The 26,551-nt window shown below is 42.2% G+C and overlaps 1 protein-coding gene across 1 annotated transcript in view; it reads right to left on the bottom strand.

Moving 5' to 3' along the window:
- Positions 1 to 2,105: 2,105 nt before the first annotated feature.
- Positions 2,106 to 26,551, bottom strand: part of C7 (complement C7) — a 223,029-nt gene continuing 198,583 nt past the window's right edge. Inside the window, exons 2-14 of the mRNA XM_086629258.1 lie at positions 26,218 to 26,356; positions 25,437 to 25,571; positions 24,075 to 24,318; positions 23,164 to 23,277; positions 22,578 to 22,744; positions 20,638 to 20,866; positions 19,904 to 20,075; positions 19,458 to 19,545; positions 13,841 to 13,973; positions 12,626 to 12,817; positions 9,642 to 9,738; positions 4,220 to 4,404; positions 2,106 to 2,293 (exon numbers count right to left, since the gene is read on the bottom strand). Coding sequence (XP_086485384.1) covers positions 2,106 to 2,293; positions 4,220 to 4,404; positions 9,642 to 9,738; positions 12,626 to 12,817; positions 13,841 to 13,973; positions 19,458 to 19,545; positions 19,904 to 20,075; positions 20,638 to 20,866; positions 22,578 to 22,744; positions 23,164 to 23,277; positions 24,075 to 24,318; positions 25,437 to 25,571; positions 26,218 to 26,356 — 2,083 coding nt within the window. The remainder of the gene's footprint in view (positions 2,294 to 4,219; positions 4,405 to 9,641; positions 9,739 to 12,625; positions 12,818 to 13,840; positions 13,974 to 19,457; positions 19,546 to 19,903; positions 20,076 to 20,637; positions 20,867 to 22,577; positions 22,745 to 23,163; positions 23,278 to 24,074; positions 24,319 to 25,436; positions 25,572 to 26,217; positions 26,357 to 26,551) is intronic.

Below are 26,551 nucleotides of genomic sequence, written 5' to 3'. Positions count from 1 at the left end.
TCTAGGAGGGCAAGGGTCTGTGAGGTGTCTACAGGGAAGGAGCTGGCTGGGCTGAGAAGTAGGAGGGGAAAAGTTGGAGTGGGTATTTAGAAAGAAAAGGAAGAGAAAAGGGTCCCTGTGAAGATTTAGGTGGGTCAGATGAAGAGTGAGATGTCAGGGGCTAGATGAAGCATTTGAAATGCAGCCTTCATTAATGCTTAATCTCTCTTATCTCAGACTAATTTGTTCTATGGATGTGGAGATCTGTCCTTGCTGATGTATTGAGATGATTATCAGGCAACCTGATTGGTTTTTTGAACTGTTTCTTAAGCAGGAATTGTCATCATTTCTTGAGGCTTTTTACTGGTTTTCTACATTTCCCTGTGTTTGAAGACATGAATCACCAAGTCACTATTATTTCTGTGCTATCTATCAGAAAATTTCCAGGTGATTTTCTCTTGCCTCGAGCAGCTATGGAAGCTATTGCTACCCAGTGGGCTCATGGTCCAATCACACGTTGTGCCAGTTGCCCCTAGAAAAAGGCTAGGAATTGTGGACAAGAGAGTTGGGAGTAACCAAGGAGCAAACATCTGGCTGCTCTCCAAACATGCTACTCCTGAGCAAATAACACAGAGCAAATAACTGATTAAATTAATTTAGCTTTTACTCTACTTGTTTAATAAGCAATTCACAAAAATTTATGATTTGCTGAAAAAACAAAAAAGTGCCATTAATTTTCAGACAGCATAAAGGACAGGAGGTCCTTTCAGTTAGTGTAGTGGCAACCTTGCCCTCCAACACAGCTGCCCACAGAAGAGAGAGTCTCCAAGGGAGAGCATCCCACTCCTGTTGTGGCTTAAGCGTCATTGCCAGCACCACAGAAAGCAGAGCTTTTCCAGCTAAGGGTGGGGTTTATGTGAGGATGCTACAGGTACAAGCATGACAACCAAGAGAGATGTTTTATCTCATAGGTATTTATTGACAGAAAGAAATAAAATCTGTCACTTGAAAAGCATACAGGCTTCCCGCTGACAGTACTGCACTTGCTTGATCACCCCTTTGCTATCCAGCCCTTTGTCCTTGTTTGCATCTGAGAATAGTCAGAGGAGATCAGACTGCCAGGACACGTATCTGAATGGACTTGCAAGGTACACTGTTTGTAAGCAAAGATGTCACTGTCTGACTACACTGGGCAGCATGCTTAGCTGTGTAAGGAAAGAGAGTAAGAGACTTCTTTTGTTCAGTCTTAGGAGATTGTCCAAAGGTATCTCCAGGGGTACTGTGTGCGGAATGTCCCCATTTCTGTGAAGATACACTTTACCCTAATAGCTGCCTTTGAGAAAGTTTTACTGTGGTGGAAGACCTCTATGTGCAACAGTTTGTAAGCAAACTGGTCTTGGCACAAGCATAGATGCACGTGATAAATGTAACTGAGTTATCTACGCTTACAGATGTAGCTCACGATGATAGCTATGAGACTGTAAAGTGGCAATTTTTCATTAAGTGGTCCTATGTACGAGAAGCTGCAAGCATAGAAGTCTTCTCATTACTTCAAGCTGGCTTTACTATTAATGCACATTGTTTTGACCTTTAAGAGCTCCAAGTTCAATGACAGGTTCAATGCTGTGCATACTGTTTGCTCAAGCGAATAAGGCACAGTAGGAAGAAGCTACTTTATTAAAAGAGAAGAATCATACCTCTTACTCTGTAAAGCCTTTTTTTTTTTTTTTTAAATCTAAGTCTAGTCAGTGCATGCATATGTTTGTGTGGCTTTAAGGAAAATGTATTTACAATGTCAGATGCTATAACCCATCACTATAAAGGCTACTTTGGCAATTGCACTCCAGCAATACGCTTTAACTCTGATGAAAATGTGAACTAAACTTGCCAGTGCTACGGCCAGAGCCCTGCCATGAGCAGCAGCGGCAAGTGCAGCTCTGCCTAACGAAGAGCCTTGGGTCTTGGTTCAGAGCTGACCAGAACCAATGCACATGGGCTCATCAGCTGCGGTGGGCTTCACAGCAGAGCTTACATTTGGTAGAGCAATGTTTGAAGTATGTCCTGCCCAAGAGTTGACACATTTTGACATATCCCATGGCAACAAGCAAAATGAACCATAATACATCTTATTTGCTCTGTACGTCACAGGGCCTTATGCTGACAAGGTTGACAGTCTTCCCCTGGCACTTGAGCTGCCCGGCCTCACACTCGGTCATGGTCTGACGTGCAGCAGAGCCGCTCACTTCAGCACAGATCTGGACACCTTCCCCTTCGCATGGCTTGTCTTCATCACAAACACAGCTGTTGGATTGTGCTAGGCAAAAGCACAGAGGAAAAACACCCAGGATGATGGCATCCAACCCAATAAAAAACAGACTAAAATGTTTCCAGCAAAACTGCAGGACTGACAGCAGTTTTCTAGAGGGTGCTTAGTACGAGAAAGACATGGACCTGTTGGAGTGGGCCACTGGAGAGCCACAAAAATGATATGAAGGATGGAACACCTCTCCTGTGAGGACAGGCTGAGAGAGTTGGGGTTGTTCAACCTGGAGAACAGAAGGCTCAAGGAAGATCTTGTTGTGGCCTTTCAGTACTTAAAGAGGGCTTATAAAAAAGATGGGGACAGACTTTTCAGTAGGGCCTGTAGCGATAGGACAAGAGATAACAGTTTTAAACTAAAAGAGGATACATTCAGACTAGATACAAGAAATAAATTTTTTACAATGAGGGTGGTGAAACACTGGAACGGGTTGCCCAGAGGAGTGGTAAATGCCCCATTCCTGGAAACATTCAAGGTCAAGTTGGACAGGGCTCTGAGCAACCTGATTTAGTTGAAGATGTCCCTGCTCTCTGCAGGGGGGTTGGACTAGATGACCTTTACAGGTCTCTTCCAACCCATTCTATGATTCTACGATTCTTTTTCTAACGAGAAGTAACATTAGCTGATACTCAGGCTCAGTGGAAAAACTAAAAGCGGAAACAAGAGGTGCACTGCTGGGGCTTCCTCTGCTCAGAAGGGCTGATTGTGCTTGTGGGAAAAGCTTGCTCAAGGTGCCTGAAATACTGCTCTCAAAGACTTCTCTGGTGTTACTGCTTGAATCAGTTCATGTATCTACTGCTTCAGAGTCCAGATAACATGTAAGATGAGAGAGCTGTCCTTGGACAGCAGCAAACTAATCATGCAGACGCTTAAAACTGGTATCTTTATTAACATACAGGCTGTTTCACTAAGATCTAAGGATCTCTTCCTACAAATTAATGTGTGTAGTTGTAACAGTGACAACAGCTAAATACTCAGATAAAAAGAAGGTCCCATTAGATTCATTTTTCATAAGTGTCTTTGTTTTGGTATTGTATGGCTGGGGTTTTTTTGGCTGTATTTGTCTCTGCTGAAGCTCCAGCCCGTTTTGATTATATTTTTTTGTTATTGTTTTTGTCTGTTCAAGTGAGTTAGATGAAACAGATGAACTCTTATCAAGTAATCTTTTTCATTTTCAAAATGTGACAATAATTGTGCCTCTATCTGGGACACTTCTAAAAACCTAATTTACTTATTTATCTTCCCATTTCTGGCAACCCTCCATTAAATGCAATGTAGTCTGGGACACTCAGGGAACTCAGATTAGAGAATTTGAAAACTTCCACTGCAGACAGATTGCAAAAGACTGGGACTATTTCCTCTGAGGGAAGAGACCTTCAATGATAATATAAGAAACTGGGGATGGGTAGTAAAATAAAACCAAAAGTAAGTGGCTTTCCTAGATGGTATAGTGTAAGACATACAACTTCTTGCCACAAGATACTGCTGGGGAGATTGCTTGGCAAATTTCAGGATAGGATTAGCTATTCCTGTGGGCAGTAAGGACTACCACACTTACTATGTTAAGGAATTTAACAGGTGGATACAGTGAAAAAAATTAGGGCAAGGGTTTAACTGAAAAATTCTAGAGGCCCAACACGGTAACCCACTTTCTAGGGACTGGGAATAAGCTTTTCCTGTAGTTAGTGCATTTTGTTACGATATCCTGCTTGGTTTTCTTTTCCATGGTTGGAGCTTCCTGTCATATTTGAACACCAAACACTGGACTGATGGTTTGAACAGCTTAGCAGTGCCTGGTGCTTCTGCAAGAGTCTGGAGATGCTGTACCAGGACAGACCTGCAGCTAACGTGTAACTGGGGATAAAGATTTCATTTTGGTCATGTAAACAGTTTTGTTTACAATTGTGAAGGATCTCTTACCATCACATTTTTCCCATGAACGGCATGATTCACATGATATTTCAGCTGCCTGAGGTATTCTGCAGTTTTCTGCATTAATAAGAGAATATTTTCTTCCCATGCACTCCAAGGCATGCATCTTGCAAACAGTTAAAGGTGTGTTTCTCTTGGTTCTTTGATCTGTAGCACAGATGTCCAGGGAAGGACTGAAAACAAAAGCAGGGATCTTGTTATTTAAATGTGGTTTATGTTGATACCTCTTAAAAAGAGCTGAAGGAGAGGAAAATTCAGAGTTCAGTTCCAATTTTGCCATTTATTAAAGTACAACCGGAGAGTGCAGCAAGGGAACTCAAGACATAGACATGTGACTAATTCAGACTCCTTACTTTTCTGTAGATTGCTGCACCTCAGCAGAGCCAAGATCCCCTCTGAAGAACAGGGATATTACTGGGTATTTACCATTGAGCTCAGTAGCAGTGAGAGCGAGACTTTACTCACAAAGAGTTCAAACCTCAGTTATTCTCTAATATGTTACACATGCATGCACCTAAGTACATATGCAGAAAACATTTCATATACATGTACTGATATATACCCATATATTAAAATATTTTATAAGTATTTCTTAATTATAAGACATTAGAATATACTTAAATACTTTTTCGCTGCTGTTCTTTAAAAGCCTGTTTTTACTGTATAAAATGTTATGATCCATCATCAGAGACCAAAGACATTTCTGGAAACGTGCACACATTTCCACAGAAATTTTATTAAAAACCTGCTTTATTTTTCCAGGGAATTTGCTTGTTTATTTCTCAAAATTTGGGCACTGTTTTTTTAAAAAAAAACAAAAATTAGCTTATAAAACTGGTAATAACAATTCTTGAACAACCTTAAAGAGCTTTTGTTTTGGGGACAGTTCTTGGAAGTTTATCATTTGTGTTTCATGCTATAAGTGCAGGAGGGGAGGAAAAAGCCCTTCCATTATTTCTGGATTTTAATCTCACCCCCTAAACTTCTCCACTTGTTCTCAATGCAGTCAGTGGCATCTGTGTGGAATAAATACAATACATATCTCTCTGGAGTAAGGCATGTTCATGCTCTCTGGGATGCAATTTACAGCCACAGGTAAGGTGCTGTGCAGGGTATGAGAGGGCAGAGACATGCTCCCAGGGGACGGGGTGCTTTGAAATATGGTGCCAAAGGCTTATTTCCAGCACAACTCCTCCTTTGGAGCTCACAAACACTCCCACAGAAACTTTTAGTGTCTAATGGGTCAGTTTTGAGGGTCAGCGTCAGCTAAACAGTTATTTGGTGGGGAGAAGATGCCAAGGAACAAACAAATGGCCCAAATGGGTTGTTCAGACTAGATAAGGCTCTGGGGAGATCTTACAGCAGTCTTCCAGTCCCTACAGGGGGCCTACAGGAAAGCTGGAGAGGGACTTTTTACAAGGGTGTGTAATGATAGGACAAGGGGCAATGGATTTAAACTGAAAGAGGGGAGATTTAGACTAGAGATAAGGAAGAAATTTTTTACAATGAGGATGGTGAAATACTGGAACAGGTTGCCCACAGAAGTTGTGGATGCTCCATCCCTGGAAGTGTTCGAGGCCAGGTTGGATGAGGTTTTGAGCAGCCTGGTGTAGTGGAAGGTGTTCCTGCCCACGGCAGGGCGGTTGGAACTAGACGATCTTTGAAGTCCTTTCCAACCCAAACCATTCTATCATTCTATGATTTTGATGATCTTCATGAGGCTGCCTGAAGAGGAGGGACACAGTCCCTGCGAGAGTTGCTTGTCAGAATAGGGAAGAGGAATTTGGAAGAGAGAAGGTGCAGTAAGAAAGTTAAGGTAATTTTTCTTTCTTTCCCCTGGGGATTAGGAAGTGGGGTTTGGTAGATTTATAAACAAGGCACTGAGGAAAATTGCCTGCTCTAAGATTTAGGAATGGTTCTTTGAGAGATGGTTTTGAAGCCTCTTAAAAGAGCTGGCTTTACAGAAAGTTTGAACTACCTGTAACACAGTGCACCTTCAAGATATTTAAAATTTGGCACAGAGTTCATCAGCTGAGCCTGCAAACTTTGCTGCATCTATCTGCAACCAAATATGTCTTCAAACATTATTAACTGTATTATATCTCCTACTTAATTTAGCGTCCTCAACTGCAGTGGATCCCTTAACCACTGTGCTCAGTCAAAATATCAGCCACTAAATCCCTAGCAAAGTTTGTTACTTGAATTTTCCTTAATGCTCTTTTATTAACGTAAAGAATGAGGTTAACTCTCTTATTCTGAGGCACAACAAGACAACAGCCCGCTGGGTACGCAGCACCAAGCAGCTGATAAAGGAAGCTGGTGCGTTTGTCTGCGATGTATTGTTTGCTCATCTGATCATGCAGCCTCTGAGTTAGTGGTTTATACTGTGGAAGCTATAGATAGAGGTATAAGAAAAACTTCATCTTTAAATATCAAATTTGGAAGAACAAAGTGTGATCCAGGGAAAGCATTTCAACTGGAATTAAGTTGTTTGTTATGTTTAAATTTTTCAGAGGCCTTCTTTATTTGCCTGAGTGATAAATTTCAATATCCGAGTCTTGAGGCCAAAAACTTGTATACGGGGCAGCTTGATTAAGGCCCGACACAAGTGCACTATAATTTATCTGCTTCAAACCACTTTCGCAACACTCAAAAGAGGAAGGGAGGCTGATTTAACCAGATGCCAAAGATTAAGCCCAGGCAGTTCGTGGTCCATGTTGCCAATCTTTAGCTACTGTATAATTCCTCAAACTGTCTTGAGAGTGCTCCACATATTTCTTATTGCTGGGAGAAAGTCAGTGGAAAGCAAGATGTTCAGGTGCATGTAAAAAAGGATGGAGAATCTGTACTCGTAAGAGAAATTAATAATTTGCAGTCATTGCTGAGAAAGGTTATTACAGAGCTAGAAGCATCATGGCAGTGCAGTAAAAATTATTAGAGGCAAAGAAGAGTCCTCGTGTAAACCAAATGTAAGAAATTCAGTACCTTTTACCCGAAAAAGAAGGCTTGGGTAAGAACAAGCTTTCACTAAAGCACATACTGTGAGAAATTAAGTAGCAGTTGCAGTTGTAAGTCAGCTTCTCTCCCTTTCACCTACAATGAAAGGCATTCAACATCCAGTGAAATTAAAAAGTGAAAAATTCAACATGCTGGAAATGATTTTAATTTCTTAAAATTATCTTCAAGACCATAAGTTTTAGTATAACACAAGCCAAGAACTCTTAGGAGAGATGAAGATGCCAGGCAAATAATTGTGGAGGGAAAAGGGGGTATAGTACTTATAACTGTTAAATCTCATGTTTCACTGTGGAGATAGTCTTTAGCTACTGGAGGCTGAGGTTTCATCTGTATTAATACACTAATTGTGCTCTGACTCCTCCGTTGCACTAGGGCCAATTCACACAGAATAGCTGGTGTCTATGCAGTTCTCTCTGCCCCCAAAAGACAGGGAATCCATCAGACTGGAATTGTCCCTGACCCTAGTAACTCCTGCGTTGTGCCTGGGAATTGTCCAGGTGTTGATTCTTGCCAAAGCTCTACAGGAGCTGCTTTAGCAACTCAGTAGCTCTGGTGCCCAGGATCGTTCCCTTGCTCTAACTGATGAGGATAGATGTAGTCTAAGGCACCACATCGTGGGGGACAAATTACCCCTCACCAGCCTGTTGTGGGGTTCTTGTGCTGTCCCTGGAAGTCTCTGTTGCTAGTCTCTTGGAAACTGCAAGGATGTAGGATGAGTCTGAAACCATGGTGTTCCTGGAACTGTTGTTCCCAGCTCTCTTCCAGGCTGAGGCTGCTGCTGCAAGTCACTGCCAAAGCAAGTCGAGTTACTTCTGATCTCTGAGGAAGGATCAAGATCTGCTTCCAGGCCTTACTCCTACAGCCTTAACAGGCTGGCAGATTAGTCTGCTCTGACAGCTGATGATTTATCCTTCTATTATTAGATGTGTTATTTCAAGAGAGAGTGAAAAAATGGCATTGGGTAACAGAAATGACTGTTATCTATCTTCCTGCCATTTTGAACATGACCTTAAAAAACAAAAGCAAGTAGTAGATTAATTATAACTGAAGCCTGAATGCATAACTTAATGTAATTTATTTAACTTCCAAGGTTATTGTGACTCTGCCCAAGACCTTCCCTAGCATTCTGGACTCCCCCCATCTTCTGTGTAACTAACCTCAATACACCCATGAAACGGAGAAGGGATGGTTGCCTTACTTTAATGAGTATTGAGGAAAAAAGTGTAGGAACAGATTATTTAAAATATTTGAGTGTTTAAGGATAGGAGTGGAGTCTTAGCATAGTTTTTACAAACCTGGCACTTATCTTCACATGCAAGATGATGGCCTCAGATCCTAGGGAGGTGCCCAGTGAGTCTACAAAACCTGAAATGAGCTCACCAATTTTAATTTTGAGATGTTCAAAGTGTGCTAACTTTGGCTTAGAACCAGAGTCACTGTGCAGGGCACTCTTGGACTATGCAGCGGATGGAAAGTACACTTACTTCACTGAGAAGTTCTGCTACCTGGAAATAACTTACGACAACTTAAAATATTTTTCCGTCTGCTACATGAGGAAAAGGCAAATGTGATCTCTTACCCTAGAATTTCCGAACTGTTCAGCTCCTGGTGTGACATAAACTTGGCCAGATTTCATAACCAAAGCTAACACCCATTGTGGTGACTTTATAGGTGACTTCATCCAGTCTACGAAAACTAGCTCAGATGCTGGGCTGCTGAGCATTTTGGCTCATATGGCCGTTAGCATCAGGTGGTCTCAGCTGTCTTCTTGTTACTCCTTTGTTTTGGTTCGGTTACCATCATGTTTAGCAAAGAACTGAGAGAGTTACTAATTTCCTTACATTTCTCTTGCATTGCTTAATGCAGTTTATAGGCTTAGATCGAACAGGAAAAAATAAACTCTGGTCTGCAAGTTATAGGGTCAGGAAAGGTGACATGACTGGTCTGTGCAAACTGCTGTGTAAATGGGAGATTAGATTATTGTGCCTTTCATAACTCTCCAGTCTCTCAGCAGGGAAAAGAAATCTGCTTTATTTCACTAGCTTAATGCTTTGATGGTTTATGTCCCAAGGGTCTGTGTTCTAACTTTTCCTCAATCTTCTAAATCTTCTAAATATTATCTTTTTCCGTCTATTTCACAGATCAAGTGGAGCTGAAATTATCCCTTCATATTCTGTCATCCAACCAAATTCCACCACTGCTAAAACCCACTGACAGCTCTGACAAGGCAGGTAAGTGATGAACAGGACCTCGATTGAGCTGTAAAGCAAAGTACAATGCCTCCTTATCATATGAGTAAAGCTTTCTCATCTGTCATGGACTGAAGTCTTAAGAAATTTAATTGGCCTTGAATAAAGAGAGAAAGTCATTGCCAAATTCAGCATGAACTTACCCACACTCATAGGGCATTTTGCACACGCATTGCGACTGATGCACTTTCTCCCATGGCTGACATTTAGGCTCTGTTACTTCTGGTTTCACGCTGGGCACTGAAGCAGAAAAATACAGACAGTGCTATTAAGGGTCAGAAAAACAAGGGCTCTTAAAGGTCTGATCTGAAATTATCCTATTAGTTGAGCTTAAAAGGCACTGAATTATATAACCATTGACATGAAGTTCAACAAGTCCAAGTGCAAGGTCCTGCATGTGGGTCGAGGCAATCCTAAGCACAAGTACAGCCTGGGCAGAGAATGGATTGAGAGCAGCCCTGAGGAGAAGGATTTGAGCATTTTTGTTGATGAGAAGTTCAATCTGAGCCAGCAATGTGCGCTTGCAGCCCAGAAAGCCAACTGTATCCTGGGCTGCATCCAAAAGAAGTGTGGCCAGCAGGTTGAGGGAGGTGATTCTGCCCCTCTGTTGTGTTCTCATGAGATCCCACCTGGAGTACTGCATTCAGCTCTGAGGGCCCTAATACAAGAAGGACATGGAGCTGCTGGAGCAAGTCCAAAGGATGGCCACAAAGATGATCCGAGGGCTGGAGCACTTCTCCTATGAAGACAGGCTGAGGCAGTCAGAGTCATTCAGCCTGGAGAAAAGAGAGTCAGGGTCATTCAGCCTGGAAAAGAGAAGGCTCCAGGGAGAGCTTCTAGCAGCCTTCCAGTACCTAAAAGGAGCCTACGAGAAAGCTGGAGAGGGACATTTTGCAAGGGCATGTAGTAATAGGACAAGGGGCAATGGATTTAAACTGCAAGAGAGGAGATTTCAATTAGAGGTAAGGAAGAACTTCTTCACTCAGAGGGTGGTGAGGCACTGGAACAGATTGCCCAGTGAAGTTGTGGTTGCCCCATCCCTGCAAATGTTCAAAGCCAGGGCTGAATCATAGCTGGCAACAGCTTTATCATTAGGTTTCGAAGTTACTGGCTTCACTATTGTCACTAGAAAACTTAAGGCTCCAAAGTCCTATGTAGAAATGTGAACCTGAATATCTTTATGCACTAATGATAAAGAAAACTGCAAGTTCCATCCTTACTCCTCAACCTGCACTGACTTCAAATATAAAAGCAACAGTGATTCTTGGGGATTTTTCATGACAGCACATGTACTGTTCCTTGAGCGCTGAGTTGTATTCCAAGCTTCAAAATGAAATAGGCCTTTGCTAAACATTCCTCTGGAGATTTCTGTATCAAATAGTGGCAAGACTTTGCTAAATCCATGCAGACATGCTTTCTGAGAAAGCTTTATCCTGATTTATGTTTTAGATTAGATGTCTTTCATTCCCTACTTCAACAAGAAACTTTAATACTCTTGAACATTGTTGCCTTTAAAAAAAAAAAACATTAAAAAATCTCCCTTATGCATTGACTTGCCGAGCAAAATAGACAGGCAGAAATTGCCAGAGAAGGGGGGAAAAAAAAAAAAAGAGTTGCCATGCGTTGCAATAGAGACAGCAGGCATAACAGTCTTCCTGCAGAGGGGAAATTTCCACCAAAAATCACTGCATTGTCTCCACTCCTGGGGCTGCTGGTCACAGAGTTGACTGTTACTGACACCGTTGCTGTTATTCTCATCTAAGCATATGTGTGCCACTCTGTCTGTATATACATATCTTGTTATTTTTTACCCTTCTTATCTCATATTCCTTCTTTTTTTTGAACTGTTGTTCTAATTGTTATTCTAATCTAATTGTTTTCCTTTTTTTGTTTTTTAACTTTTGTACTAATGTAATGCTCCCATAGAGCCAGGCACAAGCTGTTTCTAAAGACGGAAACATTTGAAACTGATTCTAATTATTACTGGAATTTGAATACATGATGTAACAGAAAATTATGAAGATCAGTCACTGAGGCTAAGCCTCAGGAGTAATTGGCAACAGTACTTCCGCATCAGTACTTTGGCTGCAGTGAGCTGTTTATGTACAGCCATGCTATTCCTTCTGAAATCCTTACGCTTCCTGGGCATGTGGATAAGACACAGCGGCAGACAACTCACACTGGGAATCTGGGAATCTCAGAGGACCATTGCCTTTTGAGGTCTAAGCCTGACTGTCACCTGCCTCTTCTCTCAGGTCAGGCAACCTCAGGCAACACGTGGCTGACAAGGAGAGGACAGATACGAAATGTAGATGTGCCTCATGTTCTACAGCAGTGACTGTTGTCCTCAGGCAAGAGTGTCCCCAGGGATACGAGAACATCTGGGATCTTGGGTGAGGATGTGACTGGCCTGAAGCAGCAAGGTGCTTGCATGTCTGTTTGTGACTGACCGTCATCATAGGAGTGCACAAGGGAAGGCCTTGTCTGCCTTCCACAGCTGGAAAAGACAACTTAAAACTGCTGTACGCTATAGCCCGTTTCCTTCTCTGTCAGTGCCTGCTGGTATCAACCCAGAGCTTAAACAGCTGTTACCATAAACTCAAAGCAGCATTTCCCCCTTGCTTCCGGTTCCTGGAAATTTACTCCATATCAGCTGTGCAACTGTCGGATGAGCAAAAGGAGTCATCCAGCCCTGTCCTTCTCTGCCTTGAGAGGCTGTGGTGCACTGAACAGCTTCCAGATAGAAAAGCCGTGTCTCTAACGTGCAGCTCACACGGTGGTGATGTTACACAACTTGGGTGGAAAGTGAAGTATACTTGGGTGACGGAATAGGCAGCAGACATCCCAGGCAGCCTCTTAAAATATTGTTAGTGACAATACTTGAGAGCAATAGGGGAGTGGGAAGCAAAAAGCCTTAAGGAAATCTCAGAGGAAATGTCTTAAGACATCTTGTTTGAACAGCCCACAGAGAACAGACACTGATGCTTCCTGCACTTTTGCTAGTGATACAAGGATGGCTTCTGTATCACTGTATCAGCTGTATCTCTGTCGCTGTTTATCTACATCAGCCCGAGTCTGTCCAGGAAAGAAAATACTGCACCGCATTTGGAGGATTGCCATGGCTTACCTGGTCTCTTGCAGTGGATAGTCGTCATGTCAGGAGACCACTTGAGACTGGGCTCACACAAAATGGAGTGTGCCCCTTCTAAGTGCATGCCATGTGGACAGGACAGAGTTATTCTCTCACCGATCTCATACACAGGCTTCCATGGCTCTCCTTGCAAACCTCCCTCCAGGACGGGCAGGAGACAAGCGGTTTCTAAGGATTGAGGAGTTTGAGATAGACACAGTGAATCAGTAGAATGCAGAAAGCAGTCTCGTATTTTAGCTTCTCTTAAATTCCTTAACAAAACGCATGGAAAGATTAGCTGATTTTCCTGTAGAAACACTGCCATCATGTTAGCACAGGATATTAACACATCACACCAGCCAAACATGCGCAATACCAAGGACGCAGTAACAATATCTTCTGCTGTCTGCAAGTCCAGCCTTAGCTTGAAGAGGGCTCCTCTGTTCTTAGGACCCATGCTTCTGTTGAGGGTTCATACTTACTGAGAGTAACATCCTAGTAGTGAGATGTCATACATACACGACGGGACTCTGGGAGATCATGTACTGATTCACAAAGAGATGACATTTTAATAGTGTGTACTAGCATTTGTGGGCTATCAGTCCTGGCTGGAAGGAGGAAAGGATGGTGTTGAATTCCGGGTCTGAAAATTCACGAGTCTAACTGATCATACTCAAAGTTGGCTCACAAATAAAATGTGCAGGAGAAAAAAGAAATCCTAATGGTTACTGATTGGGTTAGAGGAAAAGAGCGAAGTACAGAGATCATCCAAGATGTAAAGTGATCCCTGGAGTCATGTTCTTATGCCAAGGCAGTTATTTGAGAACTTTGTGGTTGCCCAGTTCTGTCCACTGGACCTTTTCCTCAGTTTGCCTTAGACACAGACTCATGCCCACGGTTCTTGGACATAGCCACAGGATTGAATCAAGCAACAAAGTTTGTTTCCACAGGAAGTAATTCTTGGACTGGAATTTAGTCTCCCTCACTTCCAGCCTTCCATAAAACCAGACTTTATGGGCAGGTTTCTATTTCAGTATTACAGTTATCTGGATTGAAAATAGCAGTCAATTTAGACCTGATTATGTCTAGGGTACTGGGAAATGCAGGTGTGTACTTTTTGCCACATTGTTGTTGAAAAGCACATGTTCAGAGATGTTTCACAAGAATTCAGGAACGGAGTTGTATTTCAAAACAAGAATCAGTTAGACATACCCTGGCAATATCTCTCTCCAACTTGCCACTGTAAATTACTGCCACACTTAGCAACAGGGTCACCAACAAGAGAATATCCATGTCTGCAAGCGTAAACGATGCTTTTCCCAACAGGGTATGAATTTTCAGCATTCTGAAAGAAAAGAGATAGCTGAAACTTTGGATTTACAATCTAAGAACCACCAGCAGTGTTGAACTCCCTTCAATTCTGGGATGCAGTAGCTGAGGACAGTGAGAAGTACTGATGTCACTGATGAGAGTTTCTGGAATACTGGGGACAATTCAGGCTAGAGTAGTCAGTAAATGTGATGAAATTGGAAACGACGATGCAAATACATTGGTAGAACATGGTATATTCAATCTATCTTAACTTAGCAAATGGAGGATTAGAGTTGAAGGTACCCTGTGACTGGGGTCTGGCAGTGGTACATCAATGATGGAACAGTGTTCTCCTGCCAGCACATATGGCAGTTATCAACCATTAGAGGGGAAACATAAGCTCTTGAACAGCCTTTTGGGGGATCAGTGGAGAGTATATGGCTTTGCTAATTCTTAGGATGGCATGTTATCAGCTTGCTAAAAGTTAACATGATATGGTCACTCAGAAGAGCTGGGTTTGAGGACACAGGTCTTTTCTCATTTTATATCCCATGCTGTTCTAAGGAGAGATCTTATGAGAAATTGAGAATACTCCACAAATTTCAAGGTTTTCTTTATAGTTTTTGAACTATTATGTCACTTCTGTCTTCAAATAGGGTAAGAAAGAAGACCCAGGTAAATACAGACCAGTCAGCCTCATCTCCATCCCAGGAAAGATAAAGGAACAACTTGTCCTTGGTACTGTCTCTAGGCATATCAAGGATAAGAGGGTCATTAGGGGCCATCAACATGGCTTCACTAAGGGGAAGTCGTGCTTGACAAACCTGATAGCCTTTTATGAGGACATCACCCAGTGGGTGGATGATGGGAGAGCAGTGGATGTGGTCTATCTTGACTTCAGTAAAACATTTGACACAGTCTCCCACAGCATCCTCACAGCTAAACTGAGGAAGTGTGATCTGGATGGCCAGGTAGTGAGGTGGATTGTGAACTGGCTGAAGGATAGAAGCCAGAGAGTAGTGGTCAATGGGACAGAGTCCGGTTGGAGGCCTGTATCCAGTGGAGTCCCTCAAGGGTCGGTACTGGGACCAGTATTGTTCAATATATTCATCAATGACTTGGATGAGGGAAAAGAGTGCATGGTCAGCAAGTTTGCTGATGACACTAAACTGGGAGGAGTGGCTGACACACCTGAAGGCTGTGCTGCCATTCAGAGAGACCTGGACAGGCTGGACAGTTGGGCAAGGAGAAATTTAATGAAATACAACAAGGGCAAGTGTAGAGTCTGGCATCTGGGTAAGAACAACCCCATGTACCAGTACAAGTTGGGGACTAAACTGCTGGGGAACAGCAGAGGGGAAAGGGACCTGGGGGTCCTGGTGGACAGCAGGATGACCATGAGCAGCAATGTGCTCTTGTGGCCAAGAAGGCCAATGGCATCCTGGGGTGTATCAGAAGAGGTGCGGTGAGTAGGTTCTCCTTCCCCTCTACTCTGCCCTGGTGAGGCCGCATCTGGAATATTATGTCCAGTTCTGGGCCACTCAGTTCAAGAAGGACAAGGAACTGCTTGAGAAAGTCCAGCACAGGGCCGCAAAGATGATTAAGGGTGTGGAGCATCTCCCTTATGAGGAAAGGCTGAGGGAGCTGGGTCTCTTTAGCTTGGAGAAGAGGAGACTGAGGGGGGACCTCATTAATGTTTATAAATATGTGTAGGGTGACCGCCATGAGGATGGAACCAGGCTCTTCTCACTGGCATCCAATGATAGGACAAGGGGAAATGAATATAAGATGGAACATAGGAGGTTCCGCTTAAACATGAGTACCCTTCTTCCCAGTAAGGGTAACAGAACACTGGAACAGGCTGCCCAGAGATGTTGTGGAGTCTCCTTCTCTGGAGATGTTCAAAACTGGCCTGGACGCGTTCTTGTGTGATCTGATCTAGGTGGTCCTGCTCCAGCAGGGGGATTGGACTAGATGATCCTTTGAGATCCCTTCCAATCTCTAACATTCTGTGATTCTGTGTGAACCAAAAATATCAATATAGGAAACAACTGTTCAGGAAGGAAAGGCAGGGGAGACGAGGAGGGGGTGTTGCCCTCTATGTCAACGAACAGCTAGAATGCATGGAGCTCCACCTGGCAAGTGATGACGTAAGAACCAAGTGCCTGTGGGCCAGGGTGAAAGGAAGGGTAGGAGTCTTTACAGTGGGGGTGTGCTACAGACCACCCAATCAGGAGGACCAAGTGAATGAGGCCCTGCATAGGCAGATAGGAGTTGCTGCTCGTTCACAAGCCCTGGTCCTCATGGGGGACTGTAACCACCCTGACATCACTTGGAAAAACAACACGGCAGGGAACAAGCAATCCAGGGGATTCCTGGAATGCATTAACGATAACTTCCTTATCCAAGTGATAGAGGAACCAATGAGGAGAGGTGCCATGTTAGACCTCGTTCTCATCAATAGGGAAGGGCTGGTAGGTAACGTTGAACTCGTGGGTAGCCTTGGCTGCAGTGCCCATGAGATGGTGGAGTTTGAGATTCTAAGGGCAGCTAAGAGGGGGAAGTTCAGCAAGCTTGAAACCCTCGATTTCAGAAGAGCTGACTTTCGCTGCTTCAGGAACCTCCTTGGTAGTGTGCCATGGGATAAGCCCTGGAGGGACAGGGAGCCCAAGATTGCTGGTTGACTTTCAAAGATCATCTCCTCCAAGTTCAAAGGCATTGCATCCCTAAAAAAAAGAAATCAGGCAAAACCACCAGGAGACCTATAGGGATAAACAAAGAACTCCTGGCTAAAATCAAATACAAAAGGGGAATACACAAAGCATGGAAGCAGGGACTGGTAACCTGGGATGAGTACAAGGAAGTTGCTCGTGTACTCAGAGACCAGGTTAGAAAAGCTAAGGCCTAAAAGAGTCAAATCTGGCCAGCGATATTAGAAATAACAGAAAAGTATTTTATAGATATGTGAGAGAAAAAAGAAAAACGAGAGACAACGTGGGGCCCCTCCGGAAAGATACGGGTGACCTGGTTGCTGAGGACATGGAGAAGGCTGAAATTTTCAACAACTTTTTTGCCTCAGTCTTCACTGGCAACCACTCGAACCACACCAGCCAAATCACAGAGGATGTTGGCTGGGTCTGGGAGAGTGAAGAACCAGCCAGGGTAGGAGTAGATCAGGTCTGGGAACACCTAGAGAAGCTGAAGGTGCATAAGTCCATGGGACCTGATGAGATACATCCACGGGTCCTGAAGGAACTGGTGGCTGAAGTTGCTAGGCCACTAGCCATCATATTTGAGAGGTCCTGGCAGTCTGGTGAGGTTCCTACAGATTGGAAAAGGGCCAGCATAACCCCCATCTTTAAAAAAGGGACCAAGGACAATCCGGGAAACCACAGACCAGTCAGCCTTACCTCTGTGCCAGGTAAAATTATGGAACAGATTCTCCTGGTAGCTGTACTAAGGCACATAAAAAATAACCAAGTGGTTGGTGACTGCCAACATGGCTTCACTAGGGGCAAGCCGTGCCTGACTAATTTAATGGCCTTCTACGACAAAGCTACAGCGCTGGTTGATGTGGGTAAAGCAATGGATGTCGTTTTCTTGGACTTGTGCAAGGCGTTTGACACTGTCCCACATGACATCCTTGTCTCTAAAATGGTGAGACATGGATTTGACAGATGGACGAGTCGGTGGATAAAGAACTGGCTGGATGGTTGCACTCAAAGAGTTGTGGTCAATGGTGCGATGTCTACATGGAGACCAGTGTCAAGCGGTGTCCCTCAGGGGTTTGTTCTGGGTCCAGTGCTGTTCAACATCTTTGTCAGTGACATGGATAACGGCATTGAGTGCACCCTCACTAAGTTTGCTGATGACACCAAGTCGTGTGGTGCTGTGGACTCACTTGGGGGAAGAGATGCCATCCAGAGGGACCTTGATAGGCTTGAGAAATGGGCCAGTGTAAACTGCATGAGCTTCAACAAGTCAAAATGCAAGGTCCTTCACCTGGGTTGGGCCAATTCTAGGCACAAATACAGACTGGGCACAGAGTGGGTTGAGAGTAGCCCTGAAGAGAAGGATTTGGGGGTGTTTATAGATGAGAAGCTCAACATGAGCCAGCAGTGCACTCATGCGGCCCAGAAGGTCAACCGCATCCTGAGATGTATCAAGAGAAGCGTGGTCAGCAGGTCAAGAGAGGTGATTCTCCCCCTTTGCTCTGCTCTTGTGAGACCCCACCTCGAATACTGCATCCAGTTCTGGTGTCCCCACCATAAGAGAGACATAGATCTGTTGGAGCATGTTCAGAGGAGGGCCACAAAGATGTCCAGGGGCTGGAGCACCTCTGCTACAAGGACAGGTTGCAGGAGCTGGGATTGTTCAGCCTTGAAAAGAGAAGACTTCGGGGGAACGTAATAACTGCCTTCCAATACCTGAAGGGAACCTACAGGAAGGCTGGGGAGGGAGTGTTTACAAGAGTGTCCACTGATAGGACAAGGGGAAATGGGTTTAAGTTGAAGGAGAACAGATTTAGATTAGATCTTAGGAAGAAATTCTTCAGTACAAGGGTGGTAAGACTTTGGAATAAATTGCCCAGAGAAGTTGTGGATGCCCCCCCTCCCTGGAGGTGTTCAAGGCCAGGTTGGACGGAGCCTTGAGTAGCCTGATCTAGTTGAGAGGCGTCCCTGCCCATGACAGGGAGGTTGGATTAGATGATCTCTAAGGTCCCTTCCAGCCTGTGCCATTCTATGATTCTATGATTCTATGAACTATTAACTACCAAAAAAAAAAAAAAAAAAAATCACTGGCAAACAAGGAAGCACAAAATTTTGGATCTTGCCTCAGGTTGCAGTTGTGCAGAGACAACTAATAGATTTTGAACTGATGTTTTTTTCTATTTATTGAGCAAAAAGACTCTAGACAGACTCATGACATAGAGAAGGCATAATCCCTTCCTCCAAGGGAGGAATTTAGTCTCCCTTGTTAAATAGACCAGAGATACAGTCAGCCAGATACTTTGCCAGATCATTGTTCCACCAGGGAACAATGAAATACAATGGTAAGTTACAATGTGTAGACTGAATATTCCTAAAATCTGTTTATAATTTTGCTGTAGACTTGCTGGATAACCTTGGACAGTTCACTTTCTGTGTTGTTTTTTTTCTTTAGGTTTCTGTTCCTTAGTATGCAATTCATGTGGCACAGAAAATTTTTAATCTGTGTATACGGTAAAGGACAAGTAGTTTACTTTTTTTTCTGTAGGCACCATAGTCCAGAACGAGAAGATTTTGTTCTGGTTTGGGGATTGAGGCTTTTTTTGTTTTATTTTATTTTAGTAACATGTCTTGGCTAATGTCTTCTAAACTTCAGCTAGGCAGAAATGCTGAGACAGCTGCTACACAATAATTCTGATACTAAGCTTACCAAGATAAATACAAATTTGCAAGTGAATATCTGTATTAACTGCAATAGAGACACTGCAGGTAGGGATAGGACAGATAACACAGTACCAGAAATAACTTACTTGAACAAATCCATTTTCCAAGAAAGGAGGAGTTGAACAGAATTCTGTAGGAGTCATGGATAAATCAAAACAGTGTGGTTCAATTAAGCTATGAAGCAAACAAAAGCACAATTTAGTTTGAATTTAGTCTCCCTTTCTTTCAAAATTCTACACTTCTCAGTGAAGCCCATTTTCAAGACTATTACACAAGCCATTTACATCACAATTATTAAACCAGGCACTGCCAGGCTATATGAATAGAATGGTGTCAAGTTTGCTGGCTTTTACCTTGATTTCAAGTCTTTCATTGGATCAGATTCACAGCATCTGTATTGCATTTTGCTTCAGCTTAAATATGAAAGCTCAGTAAGTGATCTTCTCCCTGAATTCAATAGCTTATGCACTCTTGTGAAATAAATGTTTAAATCTTCCCATAGTTATACTCCAAATGTTCTTTTTCTGCTTACCGAATATGCTGCAACTCTTCATCTTCGCATGGTCTGCTCTCACGCTGCTCCCCTACGCAGGCCTTCCCTCCACCACTCGGGGAGGGGTTGTTACAGGTTCGACTCCTTGATTTCCTTCCCTCTGAACAAGGACTCCAGGAAGACCAGCAGCTCCAGCGTCCATCAAAAACACCTATGCAAAATTTCAGAATATTTTACATTAAGCAACTTCACAGGTTTGTTGTCCTTTAAGAAAAAAAAATGCACATGCCATTCAAATCTAGTCATGATCCAAACTGTGACCTTGCAAAGAATTTCAGATTGTGATGATCTAATCTTACCCAAACTCATCTTTTACATAAGTATGATTCCATGAGATCTGTAAAGTAGCTATTTTTATATTCTCTTAGACTCTGATATCAGTTATAACTAATTTAAAAATTAAAGAGCAAAAATTAAGTTATTGATGCTCATATTTGCTTAGCATATTTATTTTTTACAGAAGGTTACAGTTTTAGTAATTAGTATTTTGCGCTGCATTTAACAGTATAAACAGTTTTTCTTTAAGTACTGTTTGGACATGTTAAGCAAAGACTTGGGCTCTTCCTATGTAGTATGTCTGCAGCGATATCTGACCCAAGCAGCCACTGCACATCAGCCACTCATTCAAATTAAGCAGTGGGACAAACAGACTCTGGAAGCAGAAGAGCACACTTTGTCATTTCCAAACTCTCACAAGTTTAAAGAGTGCTGACCTGGCTGATCTTGCACGAGAGTTCCCAGCTCACAGGCTGCTCCAAAGGTGTCAGGCTTGCAGTAACACACGCACTGAGTTCCTTCCACAGCCGCCTCACCACCATTCTGGCAAGGCTGACATTTGCAGGGATCATTTTCAGCCATATATTCTTCAATGGCTTGTTTTAAGTAATGCTTTTTGACTGAGGAGCAGGGCACCTCCTTTACCAGCTCATACAACGGTGTTAGCTACACACAGTAGAGAAATATTTATTTTACATAGTTATAGTTGTGATATAAGAGCTTATGAGCACATTTTTGTTGTGTAAAATAATTTGTGATGTATGCTCCCGCATAAGTGAGTTGACAGAGGCTCTAATTTGTTAGCTAACTAGTTAAAATCTTATGTTAGTATTCAATATTAACCTTTTTCTGCAAAGTCAGGTCTGCTTAACAGGATCTCTTAAATCTAGTGGTAGATTAGTTGTGTTTAAACATATTTGAGATATGAGATTATGGTTCAGATAAAAACGTAACACAGACCACCACTGTACATTAACCTGAATTCTCACCCAGCTATTCTCAGCCTAAAAAGCTGGAGATTTAAACAACCTGTTATGGTATCTCATTGAGCACTGATTGAAGGTAATTATAGTGACGACACCAAGCTGTGTGGTGTTGTGGACACACTGGGGGGAAGGGATGCCATCCAGAGGGACCTTGACATGCTGGAGAGATGGGCCTGTGAGAACCTCATGAAGTTCAACAAGGCCAAGTGCAAGGTCCTGCACGTGGGTTGGGGCAATCCCAAGCACAACTACAGGCTGGGCGGAGAATGGATTGAGAGCAGCAAAGACAATGAGACTGACAGCAGCAAGGACATGGAGCTGCTGGAGTGGGTCCAGAGAAGGGCCACAAAGATGATCTGAGGGCTGGAACACCTCTGCTATGAAGACAGGCTGAGAGAGTTAGGACTGTTCAGCCTGGAGAAGAGAAGGCTCCGGGGTGATCTTACTGCAGCCTTCCAGTACTTCAAGCGGGCCTACAGGAAAGCTGGAGAGCGACTTTTTACAAGGGTATATGGTGATAGGACAAGGGACAATGGATTTAAACTGAAAGAGGGTAGATTTATATTAGAGAGAAGGAAAAAATTCTTCACTCTGAGGGTGGTGAGGCACTGGAACAGGTTGCCCAGAGAAGTTGTGGATGCCTCATCCCTGGAAGTGTTCAAGGCCAGGTTGGATGAGGCTTTGAGCAACCTGGTGTACTGGAGGGCAGGGGGTTGGAACTAGATGATCTTTGAGGTCCCTTCCAACCCAAACCATTCTATGATTCTATGATAATAAGCAAAAACATTTTGCATTTCTTTTGCCTGTTTTATGGCATTCTGTGTTTTTACATTTAATTGAATACTTCCTAACATAAATCTTTTGGATTTATACCATTCTTCAGTATGTGGCATTTCCCAAAAGGGACTTAGACAAAGTAGCAGTGAATATGGTCATGTCCAGTTTAGAAGTATCTGGATTTCAAAATCTCTAGTTATGCTAAACTTATGGATGCCAAGAGAAGAAGAAGGGGATAAAGGGATACACAGAAGTTGGCAAACTGAGTGGAAGTCACACAGACCTGCCAATATGCATCTCAGGAAAGGACTTATCTGAAATACAGGCTTTTTCGAATGCTAGAACCCTCTCCTCTTAAGTAGAACTCCACTAGTGGCACTGAAGGCTTGTAAGATTGTAGGAATGGGCCTGCGGAAGGACCTAGATTCATGATACAGCTGATCCTGCTACCTTCATAGAATTTTCTTCTCGTGATATTTCTTTTCTTTTTTATAAAGTGATCTGCAAACAAAATGATTGCAGACTACAGCCTGATTAATCACCAGCTATAGCTTCCTAATTTCTCCTTGAAGTTATCCCATCTACTTATCTCTGCTCCAGGAAAAAAAACTTACCTTTTGCTTAATTACTTGGGGGTAGTCTGTCACTGATCTGGCCCAAGAGGAGTATCTCAGACTGTTCACAGCAGGATTATTCAGCTCGAGGTAATTAAGGCCAGCAACAGCATTTGAGCTTCCTCCTTCTATGTAGGAGTCTCCTTTAATCTTATTACCACTGCTTCCTGTAGATTCAGGGTGGAAAATACAGAAAATACCAGCATTGCTGTATTGACAAATGGAAATAGAAACAATACATACAAAAACTATACTAACAAGCAGTGAAAGGATTTACCAGTGCAGATTAACTACCTGTGCCTGGATCAAGAGCTCCTACATGGATAATATATAAGATCTGGTTTTGCAGATATCTTGGCAGCCCTGACTTAGGTTGTCCAGAAAAGTACTAGTTACTGGGAAAGCATTAACAATGATTTATGGGTGTTGGAGACCCTTTTAAACTAGGCACTTGGTGTCTGGGTTCAGCATATTAAGACAGAGTTCAACAAAGCTGTTGACACCTGCCCCTCATTTTGAACAGCTATTTAGGAGGAGATGAAAGCTGAAGACATGACAACTGTATGAGTCACTGTTGAACATTTACCTGAGGAAGTCTGTAGCAGTTCATCCAGTTTGGAGCACTTTACTTTCTTCTTTTTCGCAATGAATATGTTCCAGCCTGATGTGGTGCACTTGTACATGTCTGTTATGCTCATACCTGCAGACAATAGATCCGTTAACAATACCGTACACAGAAAGCATGTTGGATTAATTTCCAAGTTTCCCATTGACTTGAGATGTGCTTTAGAAAGAAAAGAATCATAGAATGGTTTGGATTGGAAAGGACCTTGAAGATCATCTGGTTCCAACCCCCCTGCCATGAGCAGGGACACCTTCCATGAGATCAAGTTGCTCAAAGCCTCATCCAACCTGGCCTAAAAACCATGAAGTTACCATACCTACATTAGAAGGCAACTAACTAGTGTGTCCTGTGGGAAGGTCCACATGTTGCTAAAGCCAAAGGATGGAGGCTAAGAGATGGGAAGTGTATCTGGGAGAGATTTACAGTTTCTTTCATCTCTTTTCTCAGCAGGCCCTAACCCTACAGCACTGCTCCCCACTGAGTCCCATTATAAACGTCACTCTGGTGTTTGCTCTATTTGTAATTTATTCTGCTCTACACAGCTTTACCCAACCTTCATCTCCAAGTAACTTTTAAGCCTTAACATTATTTGAGATTTAGATTGGCAATAGAATTCAAGTTTAGCCTGATGAGGTCCTGAACTAACTACCAAATCTTTGCTACCCAGAGCACTGCAGGTCACAGATGTGGATCTAGAACTAAATGTTGTGGTTTGAGCACTTTTTCCAATCTTCTTTATTTTCCCTGTGAAGAGAATGTGGCAAATAATAGAAGTCTCCTATTTGATTTAGATATTAGCTAGGAGAACATGCGAAGACATTTTTGTTCTTGTTTATTCACTTTGTTTCTTGTAACAAATAGTAGTACTCTACCTTCTGCTTTGATTTTGTCAGTATCCATATAAAAAACAACTTTGTAATGTCCTCCTAGAGATCCAGAGTGTAAGAAGTGAGTCCCAAATCGTTCAATAAGTCTTCGGTAGGTGTTGTACTCATAGACGACTGGAAGGTTGGCCAGTTCCTTCCAGAATGGCTCCGCAAGAGTGAGAAAGTCTGGGCGGTTGTTAATAAACTGAGCAACTTCCACACTGTTCTCAACAACCATCAGCTGCTTACTCTGGTGTAAGGAAAAGACGTCAGTCATGCTCCATGTCACTATCATGGTGGTTCCTACCAGCCAGGTGACATGCATGTTATATTGGCTACTAACCAACAGCTTTACAGAGCCATTAGATACGTCTAAGCAACTCGGTGAATGCAAAAAGATTATCCTGAAGTTAAGAAGTATCTTTTGGACTTTCATTTATAATTGCTGTATCATCATTCTTTTCCTCCTGCGTACCTGAAAGCTAGCATAAGGGCAAGTAAGAAAGGAAAATATCACTCTTCAAAGCCAATGGTTGTTTCCAACACTAGAAGCCTGGCAGTAGCAAGTTAACAAGCATTGTCTGAAAGCAAATCAGAGGCAATAGAGGGGCTCTAGCCATTTTGAGGATGCTGCTGAATTACAAAATCCTATATGCCTATACAATAATGGTCACCTCAGCCTCTCAAAGTTGCTTTTGAGCTTTGTTATGCTAAGTTTCATTGTTAATGCGGTAAAATGAGCTTGTCCTGTGTCAGCTTGGAGGCAATAAAATGTATAAATTTCTTACATGATTTTATTTGCTATACGATAGAGGTTATACTTCACAATCGAGAGTCACTCTCAAACTATTTATCTAATGTTTCTTTTTAAATAAGTCAAAGGCATAAGCACATAAGGCTGTTCAAGACACTAGATCTCTCTCTTAATTGAGTTCTACTAGTGGAAAATGTACTATAAAATAAATTAGCTTTAATTACAGAATTATTTCAATTTTTTCGCTCCAAGCCACTGACAGATATAGGGAAAAAAAGTTCAGTAAATCATTAGAAGAAAATGGGGAATATTAATCAATTATGGGAAGAAGCCAATGTTTTTCTTCCTCAAATAGTTAGGAAAATGGCTAGTGAATAAATAAATTACTAATAAAGAGGTAAAACAGAGAAAGTGAAAATAGCAGCCAACACTTCCTAATTGAAAACCAAACCAGCGACCTCATTGTAAGGGTTTTATGGGATTTTTTCTGTCATGTACTTTGTGCCAAAAATATCTGCATAAAACAAATATTTGCATCTTACTATAAAAGCACCTGAAAAAAAATATGAAAATATTTATGAAAATACTAAGCCACAGTGACAACCTATGCATACCTTTTGACTGTGTTGCTGAATTTTATTCTGTGAATACCTGTGTCCACCCTTTGATATCTCATACCTCTCTGTGTGTTTCATATAAGACCAGCTGCTGTTGAAAAACTCATAACTGAAATCATTCTGAATTTTAACCTAGAAGATGAAAGATAGAATTCTGTATAAAGACCTTCATGAAGGATGTTAAAAGTTATAACTTATAGAACAGAGCAAGTCCTTCTTGGTGTAAAAAATCTGATATGTTCTTCAGGCTCAATTAATTTCAGATTTCATAAAAAGTACTGAACACTATTGAAAAAGCATAGTATATATATTTTATATATATATATTTGTATATTAAATATTTACATTATGAAGTAAAGTATATTAAGGATTGCTCGGCATGCTTTTGATAAATATGAGACAAATCAAATCTCTGAGACAGCGACTTCAGACAAAGCATATCTCTGGAAGATCTCCACAAATCACCCCAAAGCCTGTGTGCATAAGATTTTGTAGGGTGAATTAGGCCCCTAGCTATGCTAAGGCAATGGCTTTACATTCAGTCTAACTGTGAATGAATTAGAAATCACATCCAAGGAATTATATTTGTTTTCCCTTTGTTTTAGCAAGATATACACCAGCTCATATTTCAAAATAATAAGCAACAGCAGAGAGGGGAGAGGTGTCGCTCAGCTGCATTTAAGGAAACCGCCCTGCCAAGACACTCTACAATCTTTGTGTCATTCTCCCACTTTTAATCATGACTCTAAATATTAAACTGTGTTTAATGGAAACATACCTGGAAAGTGTAAGCAAGAACGCTTTCACTCAGCCTGTAGTATTGTCTTCCATCGCCGCTAAAGACCTTTCTGCATTGTCCTCCAAAGCTTTGTGTATGAATGACTCTTCCTCTAGTCTCACCAGTAATGGAATCAAAGCTATGAGAAAAAAAAACATGAAAGATCATTAAGACAGAGAGATAGCAAATTATTTTACAACAGATGAAATTTACAGAGCCGTTATAACTGAATGCTGTATCTGCAGATTAAGATCATGAACAGATTTACCCAAGAAAAGGGGTTTTGGTAGACCTCTATATCTGCAGAACTGCAGTATGCACAACATTTTTCAAT

The sequence above is a fragment of the Tauraco erythrolophus genome, chromosome Z (genome assembly GCF_009769465.1).
Source record: "Tauraco erythrolophus isolate bTauEry1 chromosome Z, bTauEry1.pri, whole genome shotgun sequence".
Classification (NCBI taxonomy): Eukaryota; Metazoa; Chordata; class Aves; order Musophagiformes; family Musophagidae; genus Tauraco; species Tauraco erythrolophus.
Note: the sequence above shows the minus strand (reverse complement) of the source record. Positions and strands in the feature narration are given on the sequence as shown.